Source organism: Cibotium barometz, chromosome 1 (genome assembly GCF_041138505.1).
Source record: "Cibotium barometz isolate CiBa-2024 chromosome 1, ASM4113850v1, whole genome shotgun sequence".
NCBI lineage: Eukaryota > Viridiplantae > Streptophyta > Polypodiopsida > Cyatheales > Cibotiaceae > Cibotium > Cibotium barometz.
Genome location: NC_141046.1, coordinates 25047971 through 25071630, shown reverse-complemented (window position 1 = coordinate 25071630; position 23660 = coordinate 25047971). Strand labels below are relative to the sequence as shown.

The 23660-nt window shown below is 45.5% G+C and overlaps 1 protein-coding gene across 2 annotated transcripts in view; it reads left to right on the top strand.

Annotated features, from left to right (window-relative positions):
* The window catches only part of LOC147641776 (CLIP-associated protein-like), a 68058-nt gene extending 47835 nt beyond the window's left edge, over window positions 1–20223 (top strand). The window contains exons 2-22 of one of the 2 annotated variants that reach the window (XM_086799593.1): window positions 3222–3377; window positions 3495–3557; window positions 8572–8640; window positions 8863–9040; window positions 11882–12025; window positions 12189–12286; window positions 13869–13943; window positions 14068–14136; window positions 14221–14306; window positions 14402–14519; window positions 14833–14931; window positions 15020–15359; window positions 15587–17523; window positions 17728–17829; window positions 18042–18146; window positions 18242–18316; window positions 18419–18487; window positions 18586–18654; window positions 19352–19453; window positions 19579–19701; window positions 19786–20223. In XM_086799593.1, the coding sequence (XP_086655719.1) occupies window positions 3222–3377; window positions 3495–3557; window positions 8572–8640; window positions 8863–9040; window positions 11882–12025; window positions 12189–12286; window positions 13869–13943; window positions 14068–14136; window positions 14221–14306; window positions 14402–14519; window positions 14833–14931; window positions 15020–15359; window positions 15587–17523; window positions 17728–17829; window positions 18042–18146; window positions 18242–18316; window positions 18419–18487; window positions 18586–18654; window positions 19352–19453; window positions 19579–19701; window positions 19786–19824 (4116 nt within the window). In that variant the 3' untranslated portion in view covers window positions 19825–20223. Of the gene's footprint in view, window positions 1–3221; window positions 3378–3494; window positions 3558–8571; window positions 8641–8862; window positions 9041–11863; window positions 12026–12188; window positions 12287–13868; window positions 13944–14067; window positions 14137–14220; window positions 14307–14401; window positions 14520–14832; window positions 14932–15019; window positions 15360–15586; window positions 17524–17727; window positions 17830–18041; window positions 18147–18241; window positions 18317–18418; window positions 18488–18585; window positions 18655–19351; window positions 19454–19578; window positions 19702–19785 lie in introns of both variants that reach the window. The other variant, XM_086799585.1, reaches the window with a different exon arrangement.
* Window positions 20224–23660: the final 3437 nt, after the last annotated feature.

The following is a 23660-nucleotide window of genomic DNA, read 5'->3' as shown; positions in this document are numbered from 1 at the left end:
GCAGATCAGTTAGTTACTCCTCAAGAAATTATAGATGTCGAGGACATGATATTTGTTCCACACGAACCTGAAAAGATTCTTGGATTTCGTGAATGAAGATGCGTAATACGCTTATCATGGAATACAAGATCAAGTGGAAGGATCGTGTTGAGGAGGACGCTACATGGGAGACATTGACTACTCTTCAGAGAGATTACCCTGGCTTTTTAGTGAGCTCAGGAGTGAGCTCTTAGAGGAAGGGGAGTATGTCATGTGCACAGTGTGTATCTACCGTGTGCTACACGCATGCAAGACTAGTTTCGAGGCTTGGGGAAGCTTGGAACTAGGCAGGCTGATTGACGAGCTGAGTTAGGGAAATACTAACGGGCGGGCACCCAAGTATGGACGGGCGGGCGCCCAAGTGTGGACGCCCGATGACCGGCCAAGAGCCTATAAAAGGGTGGCCAAGGTTAGTTATTGGGATATAGAGAGTCTCGCGAGTTTGTGAGAGCTCTATGGTCTTGGAGCCTGGATCTAGTGCAGACGTGCACCTGCTTTACGCAGCCGAGGCCGACAGCAATCTCGAGGCCCGCGAGGGCAGCTTTGTGGCGGTATGGGACGTCACGAGGAGGAGATTGGTCGGTACGTCAACCTAGTTAGCTCAGCTTGTGGCTCGGTGGGGACAGCCAAGACTGTGGGCTCGCCCACGGCTGTCATGGTTGGGAGGTGAGTCAGGCCTGCACCCCTTGCTTGTTTGTTTGTTCGTTTGTTTGCAGGATTCGAGTTTCGAACCAAGATCGATCACGAGGAGATCCGTGGGGATTTGACAGGGGGGGTGGCCGGGATGGGTGTCCAGGCTTCTTGAGGAGGTATGCGTTTCTCCAAGGCCTTTATAGAAGCCGTACATACCTCCATCTGCTCCCCTTGTCGTGCTATGATGCGCATAAATTCCCGAAACATGGCATTCGTGTCATCAATGATGACTTGGCTTCTGGAAGCAGTGGTTGTTGAGGAAACAATTTCTGCTAGGATTTGGTGTTCTCTTTCATCATTGGAATTCGTCGTAGTGGGAGGGGCTAGGATTTTTCCGAACTGCAACAATACCATCCACTGTTTGTGTGGGAGATGTTCTCGGTTGCTTCCGGAGGCTATAAACCAACCGTCCTTCAAGGGACAAGAGTCACACCGGAATGGGCATGCCCGGTTGCTTCCAGAGGCTATAAACCAACCGTCCTTTGAGGTACAAGAGTCACACCGGAACGGGCGTGCAACCGGTGTTTGAAAACCAATCACACAAGCGATTTTTTTTTTCTTCTTTTTCTTGGCTGAATCTTTTTACCAAAAGGCAAAGCTTTGATACCACTGTAACATGCGGAAGCCTACAGACATGATTATACTTCGGATAACGAATATTCAGCCCCTTGGTTCCTGGCGATCTGCACAATGTAGCAGAAGTAAGAGTTCAAGAGAGAGGGGGAGAGAGAGCAAGACAATAAAGGCACAGGACACTCGATTGGGTCCCAAACACCCTCTGCAGGGCACCCACCAAGGATGGTGTATTTGCTTTATTGAATGATGAGAAAAAGACTCAAATCTGTAGATCTGCCCGTGGCTGTAAGCCTTCAGCCTGTGGTAGATCTGTTCTTGACCTTCAAGCTTCACCTTTGCTTTAGGCTTCCTTTGGCGTCCTGGCCCTTGGAACATTGCAACACTTTGTGAATTATGAGATACTTGTTAGACTATGCTTATATAGTCTTAATATATGCTGGTCGGTGGACTCATACAGGAGTTGGCTTGTTTTAATAATATCCACGATCTATTTTTGTTGCTATCAAATAGGTGCCTTATTCCCTTTTGGTTAGCTGCCTTGGATATGTTGTCCAGGCTGTTGCTCAGGCCTGTGTGCTGGCCTGCCTTGCTGTCCAGCCTACCTGGGTGCTGGCTGACAGGCTGGCCAAGGCCATAGGGCTGGCTGACCTGGCCCCTAGCCCTTCTAGGCCTTGCCGGCTTGCTGCCCAGCCTCTCCAGGCCTGGCCGACAGCATGCCCAGCCACCATGTGGATGTTGGGCTTGGTCATGGTCCTCCTTGGCCCTTAGGGTGGCCTACAAGGCCTACCCCCTTTGTAGGTAAGGGTCTTGACCCTTTTCTGGGGTGGCTCACAGGGCTGCCCCTTCCATCTACATGCAACTACATACTCTACTCCTCATATGCCTAGTAGCTGGCGACAAGCCGAACACCTGGAACACCTGTCATCATTCCAAAGGGTGACTCACAGTACGGACTGGCACTGCTTCATGTGCGGGACTTGCACACCTGACCGAAACCATGTATGGGACTTGTACACTTGACCTTGGTCGCTTAGACTGGAACCTTGGCTGACTTGTCCTGGATTGGGGCTCACAAGGGACCAATTTCCACTCCAGGTCCTACACCTGCTTGTACAGATATGTCCACGCGGCATCCAAGTGCGGGATGCACATGACAACAAGAGAGTTTCAGGTGTTGGCACACTGTGATTTTTTGTATTATGTGTTGTAGTTTAGAGCCCAAATCGCGATGGCTAATGAAGATCTCAGGCATCTCCACGTTAACTCCAAAGGGGGGTTTGTTGGATATTCGGAGTTGTATGTGCGTGAACACTCACTTATGTGTGTGAGTGAGTGTGTGTGTGTGTGTGAATCCACTCTTAGAGTGGTTAGGATATTATCTAGATATTTTGCTTCCATGACATAAGCAGTGATGTCATTTAGATTAACGTGTAAGGCTATAAAAGCATGGTACTTGTGAAGCTTACATCAATCATATCAAATCATTGAGTCGTGCAATCATTGTCTTCTCTTTTGGGCATTATCATCTCTCTTTGTCTCTCATTCTCACTCTCTCTAAACATGGACTTCTTACATTCTCCGTAGACTAGCCGCCCCTCTCTAACCCTAACCCTAGACCAACAATCTCTACTTCAACCATTTTATACTGAATAGTAAATGCCAAATTACATGATTTGTAACATTTCTACATTGATTATTGCTTGTTTTAACCATCCTAACCAAGGAAACAAAACCTGCATATGCTTTCAAGGAGGGAGTGTTCTGTATTTAACTAAACGTTATTCAATTTCGTAGGTACAGTCTCTTAATGGTTTATAGATCAACACAGTGATTGTATTTGATATTTTGTGTGATAAGTGAGTGCCTTTGAACATTGTTGTTCTGAAGAAAAAGTTTTTGGGCTCCATGTCCAGATTTCATCACCTACTATTATTGTAGAGCGAGCTGGAAGCTACGCTTGGGCGCACAAAAGCTGGAGGGTCAGAGAGGAGTTCGCACGCACTGTGGCATCTGCTATCAACCTTTTTGCTGCAACAGAACTACCATTTCAGCGCTTACTTCTACCATGGGTAACCATATGATTTTTGCATCATCACTTGCTTTAAGATTCTAAGGCGTCAACATTATCTTGTGGTTGGGTTTTATAATTTACAATAAGATACTTAACATGGTGGTATTCATGGCAGGTTTTACAACTTCTGGAAGACCCTAATAGCAATGCCAGGGAAGCAGCTATGGTCTGTTTAGAGGTAAGAAAGAACTTTATTTGATGCTATGTGCATCAAGGAATCCCACCTTGCCAAACTTTTTCTCTCTCTCCTGTAAACAATTTTGTAGTTTTATGTACAAGCTGGGCCTGTGAGATGTGGGAAGGGTGTGTCCTTGATTCCTTGATGTATGAGCTGAGATTTTTCTGTTGGATGCTTACAATCAAAATTATTGGCATTTTTTGACTTCACTTGTCTAGGGGGGGCTGAAATTAATACCTAAAGTGAAGTTATATTAGGACCCCATGCTCAACTACATAGATGATTGACATGCCTGGCTAGTAGGACATGAGTGTAGGATGCAAAGGCCCTTCTGTGAACCTGGAGCAGTGAGAAAATATGATTAATGAAAGCAAATAGGAGTCTGGGAATTGTTGGCTATCAAGAGAGCAAGGTAACACCTCACAATATACTTCTCTGAAGACCAGCAACCCCCCCTCTCCCTCCCTTACCCCCGCGCCCTTACCCCCCCCCGGCCGGGCGCCCAGCCCTGTATGTGCACAATTAGTTTTTGATTAGAGATGAGCACTGTGCATTTTGTGAACCCTAGTTTCAGTGCTCGAGCACCAGTTGCCATTAGATTAGGTCATATAAGTCAATCAGGCAATGTGCTATCCTGCACAGATATGTAACCCACTTGGAATCGTAGTTTGTATTAGTGTCCAGCCAGCTTATTAGGCCAAGAGCCGGGTGCTGGACATTGGTGTGAACAAGTAACAAGACCAAGAAGCAGTTTACAGCCCAACACTGTTGTTAAGCAGTGTGGGCAGCCTGCCAGGCAGATGAGGGCAGTTGCGGCAGGTTGGGTAGCAGCCTGGAGTGGTCATGGGCTGGTTGTGCATGGGGGCAAGCAGGCCAACCCATAGAAGGGGGGAACTTCATCTCTCAGATCTGCAAAGCTTTTCCAGGCGAGACCCGCACATCAGGAGTACGTGGCTTTGGGGGGGTAGCTGTCCTTTTTAGATCCCATCTCCGACAGATTCTTAGCATCGTTCGGAAGGACGAGGATGCACGATATCTTTGGGTGCGGCTACAGCTTAGTAGTGACAGAGTCATCCACATTGCTGTGTGTTATTTTGCACCACGCCACTCCCCTTACGCCGCACAGCATGGCTAGTCACCATACTTACCATTATATGAGGATATCATGGAGTTCTCACAGTTGGGGGAAGTCCTCCTGCTCGGGGATCTCAATGCTAGGACGGAAAGTCAGCAGGTCCCACTACATGATCTAGACGACCCTATCAGACTACAGGAGCTGGACATCACTGACACAGGGCTGCAATGATCATCACAGGACCGTGAGGAGGTCACAGTGTATGGGAGATATTTCTTAGAGCTGGGAGCTGCACATGGTCTCGTTATCTATAACGGGATGTCCCGATGGCCCTCCTCCGGCGCCCTCACCTCCTTCCCTCGCTCAGGAGGTACTAGCACTATGGACTACCTTATGGGATCTCCGGCTTTGGCACACCTTATCCCCGACTTCTCCATCCCACCACCCCCTTTTGAAGCTGACCATGCCTACCTCTCTTTCACTCTTACCTGCACACCACCCGTCCCTCCACCACTTCCCCCATCTCACATTACACTCGGGTCCTCTTTGATCACGAGCTTGACCTTGTTTACTCCAACCACATCTACCGCCAACTCCAGGATGTGGAACCTTCTGTCCCCCGATCCACCCTCACAACACATTTCACCACCATACTCCACACATCCGCCACAGCTTCTTTCATATGCACGCGGCGGTCTATCGCCAAGCCACCTTGCGGTTCCATGCCCCAGAACTGTTGGTATGATGACGAATGTCTAGCCACACGCTCCCGTCTTAAGCATGAGGTACGGATTGGGCAAATCACAAAGCGCCAAGCGCAACGGATTTCTTAACGGCTCACCCGATGCAAGAAACGGGAGTTCTATGCTCGGAAAGAGGATGAGTTATACCGACTTTTCTTAGGGCCAAATTGCAAAGAGGCATGGAGGGAACTCCGAGAACATCGCCCTCCCACACCTATCACATGCCCAGACACATGGCACTCCTATGGTCGCTCCCTCTATCATATCCCCCATCAGCCACCCCTCACCACCTCCACCTTCTTCACAAAGGGCATGGTCCTCAAGGCCATTCGTATACTACGCAATGGGCGAGCCCAAGATCATGAGGGACTCGTTGCCAAGTACATCTCGCATGCCCATGATACCCTAGCACCCCTACTATCCTACATGTTCAATAGAGCCCTTTGTGAAGGATTTCCACCGTCTTGGTCCACCAACACCATCACCCCCATCCTCAAAGCCGGAGATCCACTTGATCCTAATAACTACAGGACGATCATGATTGGCCACACATTGGCCAAGCTCTATGGATCAGTGTTAGAGGCGGAGCTCAGTTCATTTGTAGAGAGCCAGGGATGTAGAGCCTCAGGACAGGCTGGCTTTCGGAGGAGCTACTCTACCCCTGACCACATCTTCACCCTCCGTGCCATCATCGAGGAGGGTAGAGCATGACACCAGAGGATTTACTACTGCTTTGTGGATTTCCGCAAAGCTTTTGATACTGTACCCTGAGCCCGCCTCTTACACCGTCTACAGGAGATCGGAGTCCCATCTGACATGGTTTGGAGCATCATCGCCCTCTATGAGTCCGTCACCGAACGAGTGAGAGCCCCAGGAGGTACATCACAGGAGATTTCCAGCACCATTGGGGTGAAATAGGGCTGTCCTCTATCACCCACTCTTTTCGGTCTCTACATTGACAAGATCTCGAGCTTCATTGATGGATTAGGCGGGGCTGGTCCCACACTGGCAGGCATATTGATCCCCATACTACTTTATGCAGATGACATCGTCCTCCTCTCAGACTCAGCCGAAGGGCTTCAGAGACAGTTGGATGCCTTACATGACTTTTGCACTCTGCGGACCTCTCTGTTAACCTTGGTAAAACCAAGGTAATGGTCTTCAATACCTCCCGCTCCGTCACATCCAGATTGAGCTTCACATATAGAGGGGATCTTGTGGAGATTGTCTCATCCTATGTCTACCTTGGTGTCACTTTTAGTGGCCCACGCTTTACCATGCTTCTCGTAGCACATGCCAGAGTGACGCGGGGATATGCAGCCTTGAGCTTACTTGAGCGGCAGTTGTTCCAGGCACATTTCCAGGAGCCCAAGACGAAGGGTTGGCTTTTTGACACCCTCGTCACACTAGCCTTGATGTATGGAGCAGCTTTCTGGGGGCTAGATTTATCCGATGAGGATTGGCAACGAGTTGAGAGGCCCCAGGTCATGATGTTCTCCCGTATGATCCACAGCAAACCATCAGTCCCACACGAGATTATCCTGGTAGAGTTTGCTGCTGCAGCCCTGATGGTAGTGCAGGCACTCTTCCAGACAGTCACGTACCTTCATCGCATCAGCCACATGGATACCCACAGGTACCCGAGGCTTGCCCTGGAGTCCTCCAGACAGCTAGCACTTGAGGGGCACTTTGGAGTATGGTATGCACTGGTTTCCACTTAGTTCTCAGTATACGGGCTCTACATGGACCGCCTACCCCCCCTTCAGTACAGTTTGGACTCCCCTTTTTTTTGGCTGTCTCACGAGGATACCAACCGGGTTATCCGGTCAGATCTTCTTAGCCTCTACACACATTGCACATGGATCACACCCCCGGAGCTCCCCACGAAGATGCACTTTTACAGAGATCACTTCCTCACTCTCACTGAGGATGGATTCATACAGTAGCCGGGCTACTTGAGTGTTCACATGTCCCATGCCATGCGGATTGCGATTGGCTAGATACTGGTTTGTTCCCATTGCCTCAGAGTGGAGACAAGTAGAGCTGAGCGCATCTTCAGAGCCGGGAAGCTCGTACGGACACCGAGAGGAGAGGATCTGCCGACTATGCCACATAGAGGTTGAGACGGAGGAGCATTACATATGCCGCTGCCCAGTATACTATGAAATCCGCGGGAGGTTTCACTGTCTTTCGTGAGGGATTCAATCCACTCTCTAGGGCCATTGACTTCCAGGACCAGGGTTGCTTGGGCCTCTTCCTGCTTGAGCTCCGCAGACATAGGGACACCTTCTTGAGACACAGACCCCAGCCTCCCCGTCCCCTCCCTTGGCAGCCAACCATCACGAGTTTCTTCCAGACGCAGGAGGTGGAGGAAACTGACATAGTGGATCTTGTGGACCCTCCACGAGATGCTCTGGACCTACCTCGCCCGAGAGGAGCTACCTCGGACCGAGCCTCTACACTCCAGCGTGCCCAATGCCCTCGACCCCCCTGTCGGCCAGGATCACCTCATCAGCTCCAGATCCAGGACATGCTCCAACGCCATCGAGCTACCTTTCCACATGACATAGCCGAGGGAGACCTCTTGGCTATATTCGTCAACCCCATGCTTGACATTTTGGAGAGTGGTATACCATCTACTCGGAGCTTAGTATTCCATGATGAGTTTCCATGGACAGTTTTGCATCACCCCAGTGAGATGGCTATATTTATGTTTTCTTTCTGTTTTACTTTCCATTCCATGATGAGATATGCCATGGACATTATTGTACCACTTTGGTCTCATAGGCCCATTGGGTCTTTAGTAGACGCTTAATATATCTTTCTTTCTTTCTTTTCTGTCATATATCTTTCTTTCTTTCTCTTCTCTCTCTCTCTCTCTCTCTCTCTCTCTCTCTCTCTCTCAGAAAGGGTAGCAATTGTGAATTTTAGGTTTTATCTTAGAACTATGCCAACAACTTTAATTTCTTCATTTATTTTGTGAACATGGAAAGAAAAATATAAATGGACGTGGTGAGAAGGTTGTGAATCAAATATAAGTATTTTTGTGAGACTGTTTAATGTTATTGGTTTTGTATCATAATCATCCTTAAGAGATGTCTGTGAGGAAATCAGCAACCTGGTCAAAAGTGTAGAGAGAACAGTTCACCAACCACCTTTTTCTTTATTTCTGAAAGGAGGGGCTATTTGCATGCAGGAAATGTACCGGCAAGGAGGCTCACAGCTTAGAGATGAGTTACAGCAACAATCTCTACGGCCATCACAGGCAAGGCATACTTTACTTAAAAAAAAAAGAAGTTAATGCTGTGGATCCAAGTATAATAAGAGTTTCGGTGAGTATATATGCCTGCTTCAATTTGTACTTTACTTTAGTACACATTGAAGTACTTAGTACTCTTGATGCTGCTCCTTTTTTTGGTGTTGTGAGTTAATACTTTTGTCAAGTGTGCAAAGCACTCTCACTGACTCGTTAGTTGATGGATTGCAGTTGAAAGAAATAGTTGGCAGGTTTGAGAAGATCGAGCCTAAAGTTTCTTCATTTGACGGGATTGCAAATCAGTTTGGAGCAGGAGAGGTAAAGGCCCCTCCAAATCTCTCAACAGGAGGCAACCGTCGAAGTAGCCCTAAGGCCAAGCTTGCTGCCTCGGACATAAATTCATTAGGAGGTTAGTTTGCTTTACACCAAAGCAGTTGCCAAATAAAAGTAGTTGAAATTGTGGACCCATGTGACAAAAGTAAGGGACCCAATAAGATAGTCAACTACACTCTGGCAGGTAGGGTGTGCTACGTTTGGGTCATCCAGGCATCCTGTGAAATACCAATGAGCCTTGGAATGCTCTTATCTCAAACATGTACTGCATCTCGTGGAGTGAGCTAGTCGTATCTGTTGATTTAGTGCTGATACCAATATTGTTTGCTACGGTGATACATGCACACAAAAGACTCGGGCTAAAAAATCCCTGATTTGAAATTTGAGTTCAAAAATATCTCAACCAGCTTAATCTAAATATAAGATAACAAACACTATCAAGCACATAGAAACAGTAGGAGAGCTGCTAGCTCACAAGTCCCCAAGATAGCACCTCTGACCTTGAGGCTAGAGCATGAATGCTCAAATGTAGAATTGGGCCAGTCTAGACTGTTATGCCCCAGCCAATCATACCAATACAGAGTTGATGGCTCCGGTAGAGCAGCGGTGGCCGCAGTAGCCCCAGCTCCCCTCCGAGCCTTCAGCTTGTGGCAGGGGAAGTCCGCCGCTAGAAGGATACTAGTGCTTCTATTGTCGATGGGGCTTGGACACCACAAGAGAGAGTGCTCTATATGGATAAAACATCGGCAGGAGATACAAACTCAACAGCAAGCCGGATAATATATTGCCCAGCCTGTAGCTAATATGGTGCTTATAAGTCCGGATTTCATGAGTGAAGAGGAGCATGAACCAGCGGCCTTGGCAGTGAACAATCCCACAAGCAACAGCCCCTCCGGTGCTCGGATGGGAGCCCGGTCTCATGGGCGTAAAGAAAACTGCTCTTGGTCTCCACGACAAACAGGAAGAGATAAGGCTCTAGAGGGCACCCCTGCGGGACTGATCGAGAAAGCGGAAATCTGTCACCTCTAGCTCCTTGAATCATAGTCACCAGAAATGGGAACGGAAATGTTTGAGGAATGGAAACAGGGAAACGAGTTTTTAGGGGTGGAACTGGCCGTTTCTTGTGACATCACTTGGGAAATGAGAAACGGCCATGGAAACGGATGGGGTCCTGAAATGAAGAAACATGTTTCTAGGGGCTGAAACGGCCGTTTTCTGTGACTGCCTTGAATAAGAACCTTGCTGTGAGAAGCCGAGAAGAGTTCCGATACACCTCGGGGAAACCCATCCTGCCCCCCCCCCCCCTCTCCGAAAGCCCCGATCTACTCTGTGGTAGGCTTTCCCGAAATCAAGAAGGAGAACAATCAGATACTACAGACGCATCTTGGCGGACGCGGTCGCCTCCTAGAAGGTGAAGATGTTGTCCAGAATACTTCAATCTTGAATGAAGCTTGTCTGTGTACCATGAATCAAGTCGGGGAGAAAGGTCTGCAATCTCCGATTGATGGCCTTGGCTAGAATTTTGTAGGCCATCCCTAGGAGGGTGATGAGTCTCCATTGTCGAATCTCCAGTCTATCAACACCCTCCTTGGGAATAAAGTGTATTAAACCCTTAGACAATCTCTCCGGCATGGCTCCCGTGACCATTATCTCATTGAAGGCAGCCCTGAGGTTGCCTTCCATGAGATCCTAGTGAGTGACGAAGATGCAGAACCACCTCTCTCATATGCAGCCAAACCTGCTCATGTGCATCCATCACTTTTGGGGAAATGGGGGCACCTGTGAGAAGGGTGCTGAAGAAATATGTTGCAATGGCTTTCACATGAGGGGGGTCTATAACAATGGATCCATCCTGGCCTCGTAATTTGCGGATACCCTCTCTCCACTTGTGTGGGCCTGCAATCTTAAAGAACTCTCCAGTGACCCTATCTCCTGCTTGCGTCCAAAAAGAGGCTCTGGCATGATATCTGTATTACACCCGCCGCTCCTCGATGGATCTGAGCTCCGTACGGGCGGCAGCCAGCTGTCTCTCAATCCACGGGCTATCTGGTGCAGTCTCCAGAAGCCGCTATAGAGAAGCAAGACCCCTGTGAATGCGGGAGCGACTCTAATTTATGAGGACAGCAACTGCCTTGCCTTTCAACCTACGTATTTTTGGAGTTGGTGCATCCCCGCCTCCTCAATGTCGATGCCTCCTTGGAACCCAGAGGTCTGTGTAAGCGAGAGTTGGGAGCTCATCAGCATAGCTCTCTGGCACTTTTGGGGAGGCAGATGCATGCAGTCAGATTGTTGATGGTTCCGTCACCCCGCCTACGGAGACTATTCAATCCATTTAGATGGACCTCATTCACAGTCTTCGGGGATCTTGGGAGTGCCTTGCAGCAACACAGAGTCACCTTATCGTGCACTTGGAGCTTTGGCCCCTTGCACTCGTAGGGACTCCGGACCCACGCGACCCGATGTAGCCTCCATGCAAGAGCAAGCCCCGCCCCCCCCCCCCCCCCCCTCTCTCATCTCCTCTCTCTCTCCCTCCTGTTGTTCTTTGGTTTTCTGACCTTGCATGAGGGTTATTTGTAGCTTGCTCCTCTTTTGAGGGTTGTAGTATACATTGAGCAGACATTTTCTTTTTTCGACAAATAGGAGCTTTTCTTGGGGAGAAAAAAGTCATGTACAGCTTTCACAAGGATGTGTGTCATGAGTTTCTATGTATTGACATGATTTTATTTGCTTATATGGCCAAATGGGGAGCTTTATGACATGTGACAATATACAGTGCATGCTTATATGGTCAAATGGTACATGTTTTCTGTATTAAAGGGATTGGATTTTAAAAATAACAAGCACTGTTAGGCAGGGCTAGCAGATACTAAATGGAATTTGAATTGGGGTGGTGCTAAAGGAGAGGGTGATGCGACAGACAAGCCAGTGGAACCTGTTCGAGTTTACTCTGAAAAAGAGCTGACAAAGGAGCTGGAGAAAGTTTCTGGTATGCTTGCTTCAGAGCAAGATTGGTCAGTCAGGATGGCAGCTTTGCAACGGATAGAAGGCCTTGTGTGTGGAGGTTCGTTTAAGATTTCAAATCCATATCCCATTTTTTATAAAGCTCTTGGTTGAGGGCATTTAATGGATATTTTAGCTCCGTTACATTTTTTTGCTCTGTTTTGTGTTGGCTTCAGTTACGTATGGAAGCACACTTACCTTTTCTTGTTTGGTGGGTTGTTTAGGAGCTGCTGAGTATGCTTGTTTTCCCTCACTTCTCAAGCAGTTGGTTAACCCACTAAGTCTGCAGCTTGCTGACCGAAGATCAAGCATTGTAAAGCAGGTGTGGCTTCTTTTTTTGTTCTGGATTCTGCTAGTACTAGGGTATACAAGTTAATTTTGGATTGCATTTTGATTCTGGTAGTCTACAAAGTCGTACTAATAGGGAAATTTTATAGTGCATACTGATGTGACTGCTTTCTTGCTCTATGAGAGAGTATGTATAACAAAATCATTCCCTCTGTTTGGCCATTGTGAAGCTATGTGCTACCAAGTTGTTGAACTAAAACTGAAACCTGTCTGGTAGTTAACTGTGGTCCTGTGCTATGGCCTATGCAGCACACTTGCTCTCTATCAGCACTTGATTTTGTTGGCGACAGAGAAGAACCCTTTTTTGATGCTCTTAATGGTGATCCATGTTTGTGTCCTTCAAACATGATGTGATAATTGGTTTTCTGTGGAATTTCATGCACATTAGAAGTGTAGGATGCTCTGGGTCTCTGAGGTGCTTTAACATGAGTCTCTTTTCGGGTGGGCCTGGCCCTGTCCTTCGTATGCTTTGTACAGCCCAGTCTTGGGGAAGAAGGATGAAGGGAGTGTAGTGGTGTCCTGTCCTGTAGAGTGTGCTGCATACCTGTCTGAGTGCCTTTCTTCTGAAGTTGGGATCCTCATACTCAATGGTACAGAGAGGTCTCATCACACAAGCTAGCTGTGGAAACAGATTTGGAGGTGGAGTTCACAAGGGAACAAAAAGAGCCTCAGGTGTAACATGCATGATGGAAGCATGCGGTACCCCTTCCTAGATAAACACAGTAGGACTTCCAAGGTTATGTCTATTCAAAGAGGGATTCAGACCCTTGTACATATTTGAAGTGCATGCAACAAGTGAACCTCCAAGATTTCTGGTGTTTGGCTGAGCCCCTCTAGCACTAGGAAGATGTTAACTCATTGTTCTGAATTCATATCATCACAGTTGTCAGTCACTATGGGACATGCTTATTTTTTCGACCATCTCCTCGTTACACATGTGGCTTGTAACGATTATCACACCCTTCCAAGTCCCAACATGTAGCCCTTTCTAATGCCATGTTTTGAGGCATGTTCATGACTGCCTTGATGGGGCATGTACCAATTGAGATGCGAAATTCTGGGATCTAATTCAGATAAAATTTTCTTGGTAATGCTGTATGAATGCGTTCTTTACTTTTGTGAAGGGGTCTACTATGTGTCTAGGATGATTGTAGATAACCACACGTGCCCATGCATTTTTGAGGCCTGCTAGGCTTTGGAGAAATCACACATCAAGTTGTACCACTGAATATTTTACATATAAAAAAATGGTGAACCAGCTTGCTGGTGATACCGTGATCAGAGCTAGAAACTAAGCCATGGTTGCGGATTGTATATGCAGGCATGCAAACATGGACGCTTTTTTATTTTCTCCATATTTTTTCCTAATGCCTCTCTTCATTTTCAAATGGATGAGGGAGAAAATATGTAGTTTTTAGTCCTCATAAGCGAAGTGTGAAGTCTTATAATATATTCCTTTAGTTTGAACGATTGTGTTTCAATGGTCTCTCTTTTTCTACAGTCACTTAGTGCTGTGATATGATCATGGTAAAGATAGTGAAGTGCTTTATCTGCAGGCTTGCCAGTTGTTGAATTTATTATCAAAGGAGCTCTTAGCAGATTTTGAGCAATGTGCAGAAGCATTTATACCTGTCAGTTCCAGATCTCCAATTTCAAGCATTTGAAATGCTTTGTGACTTTTTAGCCTATTTCTGTATTTTGGGATGTCTTAAATATGTGTTCGTAGTGCTCTTGATTTCATGGAGTTCTTCACAGGTGCTGTTCAAACTTGTGGTCATCACTGTACTAGTTATTGCGGAGTCTGCAGATACCTGCATTAAAACTGTAAGATGCACTTTTTCTCTTCGTTGCTAGCTGTACCATTGCAATTTGGAATGTTTATGCACTGTGTTGCTCATTACCATGCAGATGCTGAGAAACTGTCGGGTTGCTCGTGTTCTACCCCGCATTGTGGATAGTGCAAAGAATGACCGAAATTCTGTGCTTCGTGCAAGGTGATTGAGTGAGATAACTTTCAAAATGATCAAACATGTCTTTTGAGACATGCATGTTAATTAAAGAGAAATGATTATGTTGGCTTGCATTGCAGATGTTGTGAGTATGCACTGTTAGTTTTGGAACAGTGGTCAGACTCACCAGAGATACAAAAGTTGGTGGAAATGTATGAGGACCTTATCAAGTGTTGTGTGGGGGATGCCATGAGCGAGGTGTGACAAAAAATATCAGTTAGTAAGCTGATTTTGTGTTTTTGTTCATCTTGTAATTGTCTGCTCTTGATTGTATTTGAATTGGGAACTGTATGAAGACCTTGACAATACCATGGCATAAACTATGACTTGCTAGCATGTGCTTGTGTTTGTGAGGATAATGTTTGTTTCTCTTATCTGAGGAGGTGTTGTGCACATGAAGTACTTCTCAAGGTCTATATTTGATAATCATGCTGCATGGAGCATGTATGACAAGCTGATATTTTTTCTTACTCTACTGATGGGATCAACATCTTTCCTGTTGATCTTTTAGGTCCGCTCCACAGCCCGAACGTGCTATCGAGTATTTGCCAAGTGTTGGCCTGATCGATCTCGTAGATTGTTTGCAAGTTTCGATCCTGTGATTCAGAGAGTAAGTGCCTGTAAATGGACTGCACATTGTGCATCTTTTAATGTTCGATTTCCTCATTTTTAAAACACTGTCAATGTACTAATTGCAGCTCATCAATGAGGAGGAGGGAGGCCTTCACAAACGATATGCATCACCTTCTTTGCGGGACCGGGGTGCCCACCAGCTGCGGCAGTCAAGTGCCATCACTATGGGCACTCAATCTGCTTCTGCTGGAAGTCAGCTGGTATCATTTGGAACTACACCTATTGTGGCCATGGATCGAACAGGGAGCTTACTTACAACCCAAAAGGCACCTTCTGAAAGGAGCCTGGAGAGTGTGTTACAGGCCAGTCAACAGCAGGTCAATGCGATTGAGACAATGCTCAAGGGTATGGATATTCTGGAAAAGAGTGATCTATCATCTACTCGCTCCAATGGAAAGGATCAAGGTGACAAGTCTCACAGTTTTCAAGGAACATCTTTGCCTATTAGACTGTCTATGCTGTGAAGGAAGTGGATGCATCCTATTTTTCCTTTCATAAATCACGTTACTGTTGATACACATGGACTTCTAGTATTGAAAATTTGTGATGATTTTAAGCACTTTTCTATCTCCAGTAAACTCTTGCTAACATAAGGTTGGTTTGCCTAAACTTCATGGGGTGAAATGCACCAGGTGGAAGCTACAGAAAAATACATGCCTCAGCTCTGGCTGCTCGAGTTGGGGTCGATCCTCCTTCGGCGCGCGATCCTCCTTATCCCGCATCTACTCCTGTAATAAATCAAGCCGGTATTCGAAACTCTATCACCGGGGCTTCACCCAGCTATCTTAAAGGGGCTCAAGTTGGTAGTTCTGTACTCTCAAGTGCTGGTGATTTAACAAGCGCACAGGCTTTGTCCTCTTCTGAGTTTGCTAAAAGTGCCTTCTCCAGTGGCAACCCTCGAGATGTAACATCTTCAATCCTCCCTCTGTACTCTGTGAAGAGGGTACCAATCAATTCTGATAGGTCAAGCCAGGGTAGCTCGAATGACGAGGGGATCGACACCAAAGCTGTGAAAAGGTTCCCAAGATCAGAGCTGCAGACAGAGAAGCAAATGATGGATATTGTCAATAAAGACACGTACTACAAAGATAGTTCTCATAGTTCTATACCAGGGTTTCAGAGACCCTTGTTGAGGAACAGTGGGTCAATAAGGTCCTCAGTAAGTAGCAGAAGTAGTATTGAAGATACACTTCCATTTGGAGAAGTTTACAACTACATGGATGGCTTGATGTCTTTGAATGATGCCTTGACAGATGGCTTGAGTGTGAGTGCAGATTGGTCTGCAAGGGTTGCCGCTTTCAACTATTTAAGAAAGCTTTTGCAGCAGGATCCAAAAGGTGTTCAAGATGTAATGCAAAGCTTTGAGAAGGTCATGAAGCTCTTTTCTCAGCACTTGGATGATCCACACCATAAGGTTGCTCAGGCAGCCTTGTCTGCACTTGCTGAGCTTGTGCCTACTTGTCGGAAGTCCTTTGAGGCATACTTGGAGAGGATATTGCCCCATGTTTTCTCACGTCTGGTAGATCCAAAAGAGCTCATTCGACAACTGGGGACTTCTGCATTAGAAATTGTGGGCAACCAGTATAGCATTGACTCACTGTTGCCTGCCTTATTGAGATCTCTTGATGAGCAAAGGTCACCTAAAGCAAAGATGGCAGTCATAGAGTTTGCCATTGCTGCTTTTGCTAAGCTTGCAATCAATGGTGAGGCAGCAGCTGGGAGTAACTTGTTGAAGATGTGGCTGGCTAAACTTGCTCCTCTGGCAAGTGATAAAAATGCAAAATTGAAGGAAACAGCCGTTAATGGCATTATATCTGTTTATACACATTTTGACTCATCTACAGTCCTGAATTTTATTCTTGGTCTTTCCATTGAAGAGCAAAGTGGTCTTCGACGGGCTTTGAAGCAGTACACTCCAAGAATAGAGGTAGAACTGATGAACTTTTTGCAAAATAGAAGCCAGAGGTCTAGGTCCAAGTCTATGCACGATCAGCTTGACCTTTCTCCTGCCTTAGATGATGGATATGGATCATTGTTGGGAAGGACAAACACTTCTACGATGAAAAGTCAGTCTTTGGGAGGCTATTCATCTTCCTTCAACAATGATGGTAACAGAAAGTGGAGCAGTGGTGGTCAAGCAGAGTCTGCACAGTATGGAAACAGGCTGGCTGGTCCGACGAGCGCTGAAGACGCACACACCATGTATTACCAAAACTATGAAGCTCCTAGTGCCTTACATGAGTCTGTAGCGTCTACCAAGAGTAAGAACACTAAAAATGGTCTGGATGGAAGTCCAGAGGGGCCAAAGGGCTGGTCCGATCGACCATCAATGACCACTCGCCCTAGCTTAGAAGCAAAACGTGATCATGAGAACTCTGTTTCCCCACTGGTGGATGTTCACCTATATCTAAGCAATGATCGTTCTGGACCAGCAGCAGTGGATGGAAAACATACAACTGACAGGCAACTAGAGAGTGAACAAAATATGCAGAAGACTAGTCAACTGAAGTCAAGCAAAAAGCCCTCTCCAGAAGATACAGCTGCTAGTGTACCAGCTTTGCTGAATCAGGTTTACATTTGCTTAATTCTTAAGTGGGCATGCCTGGTGGAAAAGATCCATTTCTGGTTCTTTCTTTGGGGGGGGTGAGTAGTGGGTGGGGATAGGAAAAGATCCACTTCTGGTCCTTTCTTTGGGGGGGTGCGTGGTGGGTTTGGGATAGCTTGGTGAAGTAGGCTTGTGAGCTTAAACATGGCATTTGGCTAATCAATGCAGTTGTCCTCTGGAAACGATGAGAAAGTTTTAGACAAGAAACGAGCGGCCTTGCAGGAGTTTCTTCGGTTATCGAAGGCCAACCAGACTTCGATATGGTCACAGGTCAGACCTTTCCTTTCTGTGGCTGGCATAATCTATGGATTGTATGGCATGCCTGCTGCCATGTCTGCTACCAGGACTATATATGTAATCGTTGAAGATCTTAACATGATGCCGGTGTTGTTGAACTCTCTGATTCTTGTGTTTTGGATCCCTTTGCAAAATTTTTTCCTGGTTTTCGGGAAGCTAACTCACGCCAATTCATGTGATTGCAGTACCTTAATCAAATCTTGACTGGGTTGCTTGAGGCTCTGGATGATGCTGATCCATCAGTCAGGGAGCTTGCCCTGTCAACAGTTCTTGAGATGCTGGGAAATCAGGTCATTTTTGCGATTACAAGCTTTTTACCCTTTCAAAGCAGAGGCCTGTAGGTTGCCACCATAACTCACGAGTCTTTTGAGTTTGCCTGTTTCAGAAAGATTTGCTGGAGGATTCTGTGGAGATGTTGCTTGAAAAGTTGCTTCATAGCACACGGGATCTAGTTGCCAAGGTACTTGGCATGGTGTGTTTGATCATTTCTTTATGAGTGGCATATGTTTGCAAATGTTCAACAAAGATTTAATCTATAATCTAGTGGTTTTTCTGTCTTCAGGTGTCCAGTGCTGCTGATCGTTGTCTTTCTGTGGTGTTATCTCAATACGACCCATATCGCTGCCTTTCGGTTCGTCTTTTTCACATTATTGTTTTGGTCTCGGTGACATTGCCATGGACAGCTAATCAGGAGAGTGCCAGGTTGATTTCCTTTTCCATGGTTTGCAGGTAGTGGTTCCACTTCTGAACAGTGAGGATGAGAAGACATTAGTAACATGCATCGGTTGTCTTACGAAGGTCATATTCTGATTCATCTATCTGGCTCTCTAGGATCTGGTAAAGGGAAACAGGGAAATAAAAACAGAACTGGAAACGGTATTTTTGAGGGGGACAAAATGTGGAGAACCTACATTGGCAATGTTGGGCAGAAGAAAGGAGAAGAGGAGAGACAGGAAAGGAAGGGCTTCTTTTTCTTGGACCTCCAGTCCCTCGCTCACGGTCTTGTCAAAATATCGCTCTTATCTTTTAGTCTTTGCAAGTGAGGCTCTAGGTTCAAGACCTACCCTTGGCATCATAGCATTTTGTTGCGACAAAGTGTCCTCATAACCAGTAGTATACATGGCATCTGAAGAAAAGAACATGCTTTTTAGTGTTAAGCTGGACAGATGGGCACTCTGAAGATATCAAATCTGTAGAGGGACCAAAGAAAGAGCCATGGAGAGGGCTGGTGGTTGTGCAGTAGGGCTGGAGGTTCCCAAGGTACATCCCAGCAGTTTTGAGGGAGAATAGATCACAGTTCACAGTTTCCTTGCAGGGGCCAGTGTGGAGAGTGAAAACTCATGCACAGTCATGGCCAATGGTACTAAAATGGTATTCAGATGCAAGAAAGGGAGAGGGTGGTTTATGTTGACATAAATTCATATCTCATGTCCCAAGTCTAGTGTGGAACAGGTCAATTGATTACTATCATGTTTTGCCTTTCTGTATGTTTCAGCTTGTGGGCAGGCTTCCGCCGGAGGATCTGATGGCACAGCTGCCTTCTTTCCTGCCTGCATTGTTTGATGCTTTTGGCAATCAAAGTGCAGATGTACGGAAGGTAATCTTATTGAGAACTCTTCCATATTTTCAAGCAAGAGAAAGTTGACATGGAAATCTAGCATTGCATTCTAAAAGCAACCTTTTCCTGTCTTCTGTTGCCTTGCCCCAAACTGGCATATGCAGACAGTCGTGTTTTGTCTGGTAGACATATATATTGTCCTTGGGAAGGCGTTCTTACCTTATTTGGGCAGCCTGAGCAGCACTCAATTGCGGCTGGTCACTATTTATGCTAATCGCATTTCCCAGGTACATGTGGACACATCTGAAGGGTTAGTACATTTTGCAGAGTTTCTTCTTTGCAATCTAACTTCTCTGTATTTGTGCAAGCAGGCTCGATCCGGGACACCCTTGGATTCTTCTCCAGTGTAGTTTTCCATAAACAAGGGTGCAGGTTCCTCTAGTCCAGTTTTTGCAATTCCAGGGTGCAGGTTTCATCAGTCTAGTTTTTACAAACGAGGGTGCAAGTTTGCTGTGGTAATGGTTTTAAAGAATTGTGTTGGCTCACCCAATGTTTAGGTCAAGGAGTGCTCGTGTATAGTGCTTTTTGCATCGTGACCCTTTGAGCTCACGCTAAAAGTGTTTCAGATGAGTTTGATGTTGGAGATTGTGTCAGTTAGGCGTGTTATAGCAATGTAAAATGATCTATACAGGCAGAGAATGGCATAGTTGTCCACATGTAATATGTTATTGCGAAGTGGGAGGTCGATGCTTCCTATGTATTTACATTATTGAGGATATACAAAGTTTTACAAGAGCGTTTCTCTATTATATTGGAGGGAATCAAAATAAATATAATGGGACCCTTGTGTGTAAGTGAAAGCTGAAAAAAAGGCTATATTTTGTATGCTGTTTTTTCATCGGTTATTACGAAATGTGCCCTTGGAGCCTTGTTTGAGTGCGCATACCATTTATTGTTTGGTACATTGGATTGGAATAGAGAGGAAGATGGTGGGAATCAGACCACTTATACGGCGAAAGGATCCTACTCAATTTTGATTTGCATGAAAATCAAGGTTTGCTTATAGAGATTGAGACTCAACAGGTACAGGGCTCTTTGTTGTTGGTGATTCTCAGTATTATTATGAGAAGCTGGTTTGGCTCATTGGATGCATGCATGTGTCATGTAAACCATTCCAATGAAATTGCCTTCCATGGTTAACAATCCTCTGCTCCATTCAATCGAATTGCCTTCCAGGGTTAAGAATCGTTTTCTTTGTACATGCCTGTTAGTCCACTTAGAAGGGCTTTGACTCACTTAAGAAAGTGCATGGGTTCAAAATCCCAACGGTTGCACTTTGTCTGATACATTGCCTACAACTAATAATATTAATAATTTTCTTGAAGAAAAAATGTTGCAAATAGCCATTTTCAAAAGGCTAGAGTTCTAGCTGCCGCGAAAACAAGATAAAAATATTGAATCAAAACACACCTTACCAACAATTATGCGCTCAAAACACATCTAAATTAAGACCCAAATTTGTAAAGTCTGCAAAAAAATCTCTACCTTGGACTCCTTTAATTTTGACGTATTTCTTTAGCTCTGCCTTTCCCAAGACACTCAAATTTCTAGCCTCCCTCTCCTTAGGCTCGTAAAGTCTTGCATATAAGAAAATATTGCTTTAAACTTGAATCAAGATAAATTTAGAGATATTAGTTTGAAAATGCCCATCATTCTTGAGATGCAGGTCAATGTCTTTAGATGAGTAATGGATTTGCAAATTACCATTGCATGAGTAGTTCCATCCTTTATACAAATTATGTCAGGTTTAGCATAAAGGGCATATAAGAAGATAATATTTGTGCAAAATCGTGTCCCATGAATCTTTGCACCCCTTGTAGTTGATGGGTGGTGGCAACGCGAAGATAACGCAATGCCGTTCTTCGAGATAATGTGTCCAAGGATGACACCATGTTTAATCCATAATTGACATTTAAGTGGATTTAATGAGATGCGGTAGAGTTTGCATGCCTCAAAGACTAGTTGAAGATGTGCAAGGTGCTCCTTCCACTTGGAGTGTATGCAAAGGTCGTCGATTTTGGAGGAGTTTCTTGAAGCTATACTCATCAAGCATGGGAGGGTGACAGAGGCATTGGTCAAGCCGAATGGCATGACACGATATGCGTAGGTTTCCCATTCCATAAATGCCATCTTGTATTTTCGTCGATTGGGTGGATTATCATTTGGTTATATAACCAGAGAAGATATCCAAGAAGTTATAAGCTTTTGTTTCGATGACTCTTGGGGTCTTTGTAAGGCAAGGATTAGTGATCGTAAATTGTGGCGGCATTAACTTTTGAGGTTAGCACACTCTTAGGGTTTTCGTGCTTTTTGGGAACGATCACGACACTCACTCAGTGTGTTTGATTGCATACACAAATTCCTTGTCGATGAGCTTGTCTAGATCTTCTTTGACCATTTGACCGAACTTGGGATTCATGTGATAAGTTCTTTGTTTACATGGTTTCACGCTTTCAGGGAAAGGGATGGTGTGTTTCACCACTTCCAGCGGAATTTTCTTCATAGTGTATTTCTAGGTGAACACATCGTGAAATTCTTTGAGCAAGGCTATTAATTTCTGTTCTTACCTTGTGGTGAGGTCTTTGGCAATGAACATGGCTTAGGTTCTTCACTTGAGTCGGTAAGGTTTATTTCTTTGACCTCGATGGGGTTGCCATATGAAGCATGTGGCTCTTCGGCTAGGCTCCTTTGAGCCTTCTCAGTGTGTATCACTTCGTTCCCAATGTTGTATGGCTTAGAGTACTCGGGAACTTGCCTCCAGATCTTCCTCTTAAGGCTCGCCGAGCTCTTTGAGTTTGGATTCCTTCTTTGCCTCGGTCTTAATCTTATTAAGCTTGCATTTGGCAACTTGACAGAGCTTAACACCAGTCTTGGTCTGAATGGTGATCTTGTTTATGTTTGCTTTCCATTGTTGGGTGTAGGTTTCGCGTGAATCCACTCGCTCAAGATAGCAAAGCTAGGGAGTAGATACTTCTAAGGCTTTCTATACTATTTTCTCCTTCTTGGCCGGATGGCTGTGGGCAATGCAGAAGTGGATCCTTTTGTGGAGTCATCCTCGCTAGGTGAATTACTAGCTACTCTTGGCTCGAAGTTGCTATTAGCTCCCAAAGGGGGTGCTTCACTATCTGACAACTTGTTCTAACATTTACACATGTTGATTGAAGTGATCTGGACAATTGTGTGAGACTCATTAGTGAGAATTTCTCAACCCATGGGATGAGTCTTCCTTGTTTTTAGGTTTATCTTCGAGGAATGGTTGCCTTTGTCTATGTAGATGTGATTGGTTTTCCAATCATTAATCAACCTTGATTCTCTCATATAAGGCCTTTCGAGGATCATGATGTATAACCCTCTTCTTTGAAAATCCATCACCACAAATGATTGGTGAAAGCTTAGTTCGAAGGTCTTTTAATTTTCACATCTTGTAGGATGTCTATGGGTTTGGTTGTGTTCCTATCCACAAGCTTCACTACTACAAGACTTGTAGTGGCGGGATACCCCATGCCTCCCAACAATCCTTAGTGATTATGCTGACACTAGTACCACCATTCGAGATTGCTGAGATCGTAAGGTTCTTGTACATGCCCTTGTACACGAAGAGTAACACGGCGTTCATTTCGACACTTTTTAAATAGTGTTCCAACTTGTTCATGGGAACTTTTGGATGTGTCCTTGGTTTTGGTTATGGAGAAAGGATGCTTAATCAGGCATGGCTCATCCTTCGGTTTAGGTTTAGTTGTGTGGGTTCATAAATTTTCATTCATCTAGTCTCATAAGTCTCTCCACAGTTGTAAATTTCCTTGCGGATAAGAAGGCTGTAAGACCTGCCATGTCCCGTACTTGCACTCAATAGGTTCATACTCACTCTAATGGACTAGGACCTGCCAATGTGTAAGATATGTGTACTGATCCTTTCCTAGTAGGTGGTGCCTTTGAATGAGAGGAGATAAGTCGTCGCCAATCACCTCGGAGAAAACGTTGCATTGGCTATGGTGACCTATGGAAGAAAAACTTTTACTTTCCATCGAGTCCTTCAATGCATCTAGCAATGTGGAGCTTGGTTGGATTGGTTCTAGAGGTAGAAGCTCCGGAAATGGTTCTCTTTGCAGCCTCTTGAGAATGGATACTGGTCCATCTAAGGCCTTGGGAAAACTCTGAGGTGCCCTCACTAGGTCTATGATTGGCT